The sequence below is a fragment of the Oreochromis niloticus genome, linkage group LG1 (assembly GCF_001858045.2).
Source record: "Oreochromis niloticus isolate F11D_XX linkage group LG1, O_niloticus_UMD_NMBU, whole genome shotgun sequence".
Classification (NCBI taxonomy): Eukaryota; Metazoa; Chordata; class Actinopteri; order Cichliformes; family Cichlidae; genus Oreochromis; species Oreochromis niloticus.
The window spans coordinates 14,122,843-14,131,523 of NC_031965.2; the positions used below are offsets into that span (position 1 = coordinate 14,122,843).

Sequence of the window (8,681 nt, forward strand, 5' to 3'; positions counted from 1 at the left end):
TGTGTGAACATTGCTTCATTGTAAAGATAACGGTCACCCAGACCCAAACCTAGTACTTCAATAAAAATGTGGTCAGTGAGAGTGTGTGGCAAGAAAGTTCTGGTGACTCATTGTGCAGACTGTCCTAATTATTTTTGTTAATTCACAGAAAATGTCCGTCTTTTTGTTTTCATTTATTGTTTTTCTCTAAACAAAAAAAAAACTAAACAAATTTCTATAGGCAGCGAAAAAAGGAACTTTTCTGTCATTTAATTATTTATCTGTTACTTAATTACTTTGGTGCACTATAAATAGCATTGGGGGAGGTCTTCACCAATAAGAAAGTCTGTAAAAGTCATGAAAATCTTCTCCTTCACTTATTATTAGTCTTTGCTGGGACAATTCTGGTCCCCGGACTTTGTGTTTGATACGCCTGTTTTAAAGCCTCCAGAGAATATCAGTGCTGTCTTCAGGGCTGCATAGAAGCCTGTGAAAACTTTTTCACATGACTGTATGACTGCAAACATATCAGCTATGCAGTGACTTTGATGTTTTGCTGCGGGATGAGTTGTTACTAAATTTATACAAGCACACACACACACACACACACACACAAACGAGCCTGCACACATTCTGCAGTTATTTCCAGCGTGCCCTGTGGAGCCACTGACATCCAGCTAAATCCGTAGATGTTCAGGTGGATTGAATTACATGAGAAGCCCACTCCACTGTGGCAACATTGGTAACAGTGGCACACGGTGGACCCTCAATCCAGTGTTCTGGAGAGATTTTCACCATCTCAGAAGCCAAAATAAGCTGATGAATAAATCCAACCAGGTACTGTAACACACTAAACATACAATGAGACAATGTGCATGAAAGTGTGTGTCATACTCCTGAGAAAGTATGTAGCATTTTATCTGCTTAAATCCTGGCAAGAAGACAAGACAGCATAAGTCTCTATTTGCTTTTTCAGGTGAACTTTGGTCAAATTGTGTTGTTTGAAGTTTCATAAATGGCTTTTCAGAAACTCATTTTTACCTTCTCATGGTTGTCTTTCATAAAATGAGTAATATAAGCCTTGTACTGTTTGACATCATTACTGTATGTGTGTTTCAGATGGTGATACATGATGTGTTAATAATAGGAAGTGGGCCTCATGCCCTAACCCTGGCTAGCTTGCTATCTAGCAATGACTGGGACCCAAACTCAGACCTTAGACATGACTCGCTGCTCTCCACCTCCACCACCAAGTCTCAGCCAAGCACAGAAACATCCAGCAACAAGCCCAATACTAGCAAGATGAAGAGGAAGAAGAGGGTAACAGATGGTATAGTGTGCTTAGCTTTACTTTCTCAAAACTGGGAAGATGTTATAATCGTTGCTGAGGATCTCAGTGTTCACAGGAAAAACGTTTTCTGGCAGTTAACTAAGCTGTCCAGGCAAAATGAACTGAAAGCGGATTGTTTGAGTCATTGCTATGCAGAAATGCCGGACGTACCGTAGATCTCTTTATAAAGCGTGAGGGCATACACCTTATTTTAGCAAGCTCAGCATATTGTTTAGGCTGTTGGTCAAACAAAACAAGCAGACTGAAGAATATGAGTACTGAGAAACTGGGAGTTTTTCATAGTTTTGTACTATTTTGCCATCTAAACTACAAATTATAAAACTCTAAATTACCTTATTATGAATGAATAAAATCCAAGTATCCACATAAACTGAACCGAATCATGATTTTGTCTCACTAAGCAAAGAAATAATTTAGATTTTTTTTCTAATCATTTAGACTTTTTCTGGATAGTTTTTGAATGCACTGTTTAAAAAAAAGCCAGCTTTTGTAATTTCACCAATTTTTCAAACAGAACTGAGTTTCATATAAACACGATGATGAGACATATTTTTATATCCACTCATTCTATTTAAATAAGAATGAACAAATCTCTCTGTTCTCTTTGTTGACAAATGAAAATGCTCTGCAGGCCAGGCGATGGCGCTGCAACAAGCAATAACTTTGCAGCAAGCAAAGTCGGCCGCATCGGAGAGGACAGTTTATGCCCCGCTCAGTCTCAGAGTGGTGGACACCTATGGAGAGTGGACTGCTCTGTGGGAGAGCCAGTTCACAGCTCTGAACATCGCTCATCTGCGCTCACACTCGCTGGTGCACACAGACCCTCTCAATAAGGTATAAACACAATCGACTTCCCCTACTGTGGAAATGAGGTACGAATAAGAACGGTGTTAACATGTGAATATTTTTCCTGACAGAAAGCGCTGCAGGAATTTGCTTTAAGGTGCGAGCGCTCGGCAGAGCTTCATAGCCTCCCAGAGCAGGTTTATATTCTGGATGAAAATGCGTTCTTTAACGACATGAGGCTCGGCAAGAAAGAGAGGAAACGTCTAAACATCAACTCTGCGCTAAAAAAGAGTTTGTCCTTCAGTCTGCCAGGAGCCAAACTAAGTGTGGATTTCTTCAAGGAGCAGGTGAGAGCAGCTGTGCGTGTAAATAGCACGTGTGCTTGTCTTGTTTGAAGGTGCACTGCATTGATTGGTACACTTACTAAGCTTTTATTGTTGCTCTTTTAGCACCACACTTGTGTTACTGAATAGGAGAAGTTTGCCAAAGCAAGCAAAACAGAATATAAACTTTGAAACTTTAAATCCTAAAACGAGAAACTTCTTTTAGACAATGTGATTTCTTCTTTAACTGTTGCTGTTGGGGGGACATCAAAGTTTGGAACAGAGCTGTGGTTTAGGATTTTGTTTTTAGATTCAGATAGTTTAAAGGGTGGGATTTCTTGTCAGCTTCTTGACAGCTTTTATTTTTTGAAGATGTCTAGTTTTAGTTTAGCTTTTATTAGCTTCACAGTTAGTCTTTTTCATTTTTAATGTATGGAGGACATATGCCAGAGGCAAGATTTAAGAATGTAAGAAAACCAGCAAGCCAATACAATAGGAACATCAATATTTGAAAACAATTGACTCGTGGTCTTCCAGACATCCATCAAAGACTCATCAAACCAGGGGCGTTTTTTGGGGGTGCTATAAATCAAAGCACCCCCAGATTTTGACAATATTTGCTGTTTGTGTGACACACTACAAAAATATCAAAACCATACAGTACTTGGTTGAGACGTAATATTTTAACAACAAAAGTATAGATACCTGCCTCCCCCTCCCTCCCAAAATGGTTTGTTCCAGCTCGCCTCTTTCTGCCAGAGCGAGACGCAGCGGTGCGGAGGTCCTGGCGTAAAACAGGACATGTTAGCTTTATTTAACCTTCAGTTACTCTTCATATAGTTAGGTGGGAATCAGACCATGTTTCTTTTTAGCTGAAAAACATTACACCCAGGTAACCTGCAGTGTTGAAAACGTGTTTTCCGACGGTGTTTGCTACCCTACAATCCGTCCTGCTCTGTAGTAAAATCAGCGATATTTGACCGTCCTGTTGCTCCCATTGACATTTATACAGCCTATTTAAAATCCTAAACATAAAGTTGTCCATAGCCTACTGTTGTTATTACTGTTCTGTTTGAAATGTAATGAGAGAAGCTGCTTATTTTGTCATATGTGCATGTGCCGATATTAAACCCAAGGTACTAACTAGCTAACTGAGTGGATGTCCATTAACCTTATAACTCCTGTTGTGTGTGTGTCTGTGTGTGTGTGTGTGTGTGTGTGTGTGTGTGTGTGTACAGAGAGACAGCCAGGTTCATAATGGATATAAGGACGTTTTTTTCAACAAAAAAAAGGAGCCACATTCAGGTAAAAGTGTAAGATCAAATGATCCGTCAATCAAGAATAATGTTGGATCAGTGTTTCAATTTTTTGCGTTCTCCCTATATAAAAGCTGCTATACAGAATCTGCAAAACAAACTGGGTTGAAACATTTTTGACCCTCTTTAACAACAATTCAACATAACATTATCATTGATTGGGGAGATTAAAATTAATGATATATTTTTTATGTGGTTCAGCCACAACTCTACTAAAACCTCAGCCAATAATAGGTAGGTATATGTATTTTTTTTATTCCAATCCCTTCTTCTTTTGCAGCATTTAAATAACCTTTATCAGATTTGATGGTTTTGTTACAGACTTTTCAAAAAAGTTTTTTGCTTTTCTTTCACAAATGTGGGGATTAAATTGTGTTAAAATGTACAAAACAGTGATGTCATGTTTTGTGACGAGGTCCCAGGCACAGAGAGACTTGATGAATTTAAGAATCTTATGATTTAATAAAGAAATTTGCAGACTTGCACAGAGAAGGGAAACATTTTGATGACTGATAACGGAGATGAAGAACAGATGACGAGGACAGGGAGGAACAGGGGGAGGAACAGGGGTTTAAATGCACCAAGGAGACAGTCAGAGAGAACTCGGGACAAGTGGAGACATTTAAGGATGCAGGGACTGACAGAGACAGGGAAGAAGTCTCATTGTGACGTGTAAAGTTTATCTTGCCTGGCCGGGCAGCTCTCTGAGTGCTCAGCTCTGATCCTAGAATCACCCCTGCATCAAACCTTATTCTTATAATTTAAGAAATAATCGAACTAATTTTATTTCCTCCATATTTTATTTCAGTTGGTTTTACAACTTCACAAAATTATTTTAGTTAGTTTCAATGTTTGAATTGTTTTTAACAGTTGTAGTTTTTATTTTTTATTTTAGTCAACTAAAATGGGGTTTTTTTCACACCTAGTTTTAGGTTTGAGTTTAGTTTTCACTATTAAAAAAAACTTTGCAACAATGTAACTAATGTTGCATGTTTCGACAAACTCACCAAAACACCAACGCCAACACTAAATTGCTAACTGCTACCACTTATCCTGCCAAATTTAAGCAGCATGAGCACCAAACTTTGAGAATTGCTGCTTCCTCAGCTATTTCAGTTAAAACACAGGTGGAGAGATACAAGTTGGACAAAGTGCTGCTGAAGGGAACAGTGGAGCACATCACCCCTGTGAAGGAAGACGAGACAGAGATGAAGGACGAGAACATGAAAGAGGAGGAGGAAAATCAGAGCGACGTCCTTAAAGTGTCCGATGCAAAGAGAAATGGGGCGGGGAAGAGAGCTAAATATTTTCAAGTCCAACTTGAAGATGGCACCATCCTAAGAGCCTACCAGGTCGTCATGGCAACAGGTCCGACCCGTGCCCAGATGGCGAACATCCCATCGTGGGTGAAAAGCATTGGTGAAAGCTACCCAGAGGAGCGTTTACTGCATACAGTTCATCTCATGCATCATCTGCCGAATTCCAAGCAAAAACCTCGAGAAACAAATTGTGTGAGAGACAAAGATACTTTCGCTCCTCAAGGTATGTGAGATTTCTTCTAGACATTATTTGATTACATAAACATTAAAGCTTCAGTGGCCCAGCACCTTAAAGTAAAAATCCGCTTTGTGAGTTGTTTTGCATATTTCCCAGAATATTATAAGCTTTGCTTTCTGATAAATGTCTTTGCTTCTGCAGACTTCATTAGCCATTTGGCACCTATCCTCACACTTGCTCCTCCCTGTGCAAATACTGTGTGCTTGTGTGTTTCTGTCATTGTATGTAGTCTGTGAGGCCGGCCAGAGAGTAATGGTCATTGGTGGAGGTCTGACCAGCGCTCACGTCATCTCAATTGCACTGCAGCAAGGTGCCAGCCATGTGACATGGGTTATGAGAAAACACCTCCAGGTTTAGAGACTGTGAAACAGCACGTGAACCAAAAATTAATAATAATTCTGTCCAACTCGAGTACACATTTTAGCTCGTGTTGTTTTCTTCCACAGCTGAAACAGTTTGACGTGGGTGACGTTGAGAGTTTGGTGGGTCGTTACTCTCACGTGGAGCACGGCATCAAGATGGATGGCCAAGCCTACCTACGGCAGTTCTACAATGAGAGGAGTCTCCACAAACGCCTGGCAATGATTCATCAGGCAAGGAAGGGAGGGGCCGTCACCCCGGAGGCCTACATCCAACTGCAGCCTTTCATAGTGAACGGACAGGTGGATGTGAAGACGTACTGTCAGGTTTGTATTCAGTGTAGAAGGTCCCAAGAGTAAAATGAGATATGACCCACCAGGTAATGACAAACTCCTGAGTTGTACTACCTTTCCAGCATCCTAATGTGGACATGTCACCCATGTTTCAGTTGCACAATGCAATTACCTCACTGGCTTGACAATGTGTGCATTGTATGTCAAATAAGGCCTATAATGAACAGGGAGATGAAGAATCCGAACCTGAATCTCACACCGTCTAGGTGAGTGAAGCCAGCTGGTGCTACAGAAACCAGGTCTGGAGCCTTTCCCTCAGCACCGGGGAGCACTGGACTGGAGATAAGATTTGGATTGCCACCGGCTGCAAACTTGATGTGAAACAGGACCCATTACTTTCTGAAGTGATGAAGGAATTCCCAATTCAGGTGTGTTATGTAGAGAAATGTGTAGTGTTTGTGCATGTACAACACAGAAGTGTATTGTACATGCACAAAAATTTTGGAAATTATTTGGATGATGAGGAATTGTTTTATGTTTTCATGTAGTTTTTTCTGCAATCAGTCTCAGGATATAAAAATAGATTAATGATGACATGTGTTTTGTGTTCTTTAGGTGATAGACGGATGGCCGTGCATAATGGAAAGCTTACAGTGGACAGAAGAATGCCCGCTCTACCTGATGGGGCAGTACGCAGCTCTTCAGGTAAGTTTTACAAATTGTAGTTGAAGTGATTTTTTTTTTTTTGTAGTTATATTAAAGGCTGTCCGTGCCTTTTCCCCCCAATTTCTCACATAGGTTGGACCTCATGCAGTAAACCTCGCTGGAGGGCAGGCTGCCAGCATGAGGATTGCCAAGGACATTATAGGCCGTCATCAGCAGAAGGGTGGGCAGGCTCTTGAACTAAGTGGACACAAACCAAAAACTGAAGAATACATTCAACAGATGCGAGGTCTGTTGTGGCTGTAAAATGACCATTTAGCCTAAAAAAGTCAAAAATAGCTGTCAGTCATCTCTTCCTGGTTATCCTGGTCAAAGTGTACTTAGAGAATAATCAATGTGGACGACTGAATATATGATCAAGTGACTATTTGGGAACTTCAACAAATGTTGTTTTAATAAAACTTTAATTTTTATGGGTCAAACAGTATTTTATTTATGGGCCGTCAGACATACAGTCCCAATCAAAAGTTTAAGCCCACTAGAAAAATGGCAAAAAATCCAATTTTGCATGGTTGGACCTTAACAAGGTTCCAAGCAGAGCTTCAACATGCAACAAGAAGAAATGGGAGTTAGACAAAACATTTTTTGAGCATGCACTTTATTGAAAACAACAAACAGGCTGTTTTACAGCTGATCAAGAGTTTAGGACCACATGCCTTTAAAAAGCCAAATCTGTGCAAAAATGTAGATTTATTGTCATTTTCTGTCAGGTAGTCACACTGTGATGACGTTCTGATGGCAAAGGCAAAAACACGTTTCCTTTTTGAACGTCGTGGGGTTGTTGAACTGCATAAACGGGGTCTCTCGCAGCACGCCATCACTACTGAGATGGGACGCAGTAAGATAGTCATTTGGAATTTCTTAAATGATCCTGAGGATCATGGAACAAAATGTCAAGTGGAAGACCTAAAAAATTTCACCAGCACTGAGTGAAAAAATTGTTGTTTGTTTAATAAATAATTTTGATCAACAAACTTTCTATGTTTAAAGATGCCCCATGGCGTGGTCTTTCTTTACTTGTGACTTCTTGATGTTGGTAAATACAATAAGTGAAAAATATATAATATACTTAATAATGTACAACACATTATGCTTCTGCTCTGAGGTCCTGCCTCCATGTACTTATGCAATTAATCACAGGACAGCTGGACAGGTGTGTTTATAAATAATATTAAATTAGGCCAATTTTCTTATCCATATTTTTGACCTGAGGGTAGAATTGATTGTGAACCGGAAAAGGAAAATGCTTATGAACTTTCAAATTAAAAACGTGATGCATTTAAGGTCATCCTGTTTGGTTTTTAATATAAGAAGAGAATTTGTTTCACTGTGTGATGGCAGAGTTTCTTTTCTTGGAGATAATTTCTCCTGCCTCAGAGAAAATCCTCTCACATGGAACAGGATGCTGGAGTGCAGAAACTGTAGACATGCAGGTGTACGGTCTTCCTGGGTCCCACAGACTATCAGCTAAAAAGAATAAACAAATTAAATTGCTGCACATTTTGTAGAATAACATTTTAAAAATACATATTTTTTATTATATTAAATTTAAGTCAAATGGAAGTGTTTCTTAAGTTATATAATGATATTTATTGTCATGGTGGGCTGTGTGGCAGGCAGGCAGGCAGGAAAAAGGACCCAAAATGCAGGACTCTCAAAACGGGACTGGAACTCAAAATCGCAGCTTTATTGCTGGCAAAACTTTCTCATAAAATGAAACTCACAAAAGCAAAACAAGATTCAGAACAGAGGTGCTGGAAGACCAAACATAAACATACAGCATATAGAGGGTACGACACAGAGTACAGGAAAACACGGGAGTAATCAGGGAATGGGCAACAGGAGGGAGACACAGCTGGGAGAAATTAGACTAACGAGGCAGGGGAGAAGTAAAACTGAACACACAGACATCAGACTTGGACTATCAAAATAAAACAGGAAACACGAAACAAATCACCAAGACGCAGACTTGTCACTGAGAGGCAGACAGAAA

The 8,681-nt window shown here is 39.9% G+C and overlaps 1 protein-coding gene across 2 annotated transcripts; it reads left to right on the forward strand.

Annotated features, from left to right (window-relative positions):
- Positions 1–685: 685 nt before the first annotated feature.
- On the forward strand, positions 686–7,960 carry zgc:113276 (uncharacterized). Of its 2 annotated transcripts, XM_005466812.4 has the most exons (11): positions 686–816; positions 1,099–1,309; positions 1,962–2,164; positions 2,248–2,463; positions 3,678–3,744; positions 4,863–5,297; positions 5,542–5,663; positions 5,759–5,998; positions 6,232–6,393; positions 6,581–6,670; positions 6,764–7,960. In XM_005466812.4, the coding sequence occupies exons 1-11, from the start codon at positions 691–693 to the stop codon at positions 6,932–6,934; spliced, it is 2,043 nt and encodes a 680-aa protein (XP_005466869.3). In that variant the 5' UTR covers positions 686–690; the 3' UTR covers positions 6,935–7,960. The 2 variants fall into 2 exon arrangements, with proteins under 2 accessions (XP_005466869.3, XP_005466870.3); XM_005466813.4 differs by lacking the exon at positions 3,678–3,744 and having other exon boundaries at positions 4,883–5,297.
- Positions 7,961–8,681: the final 721 nt, after the last annotated feature.

What these genes read in the sequence shown, in the direction of transcription:
- zgc:113276 (XM_005466812.4), top strand. Translation starts at nt 691, where the DNA reads ATGAGAAGCCCACTCCACTGTGGCAACATTGGTAACAGTGGCACACGG. An exon ending in TGATGAATAAATCCAACCAG is followed by an intron (nt 817 to 1,098) that starts GTACTGTAACAC and finishes TGTGTGTTTCAG; the next exon opens with ATGGTGATACATGATGTGTT. An exon ending in ACACAGACCCTCTCAATAAG is followed by an intron (nt 2,165 to 2,247) that starts GTATAAACACAA and finishes TTTTCCTGACAG; the next exon opens with AAAGCGCTGCAGGAATTTGC.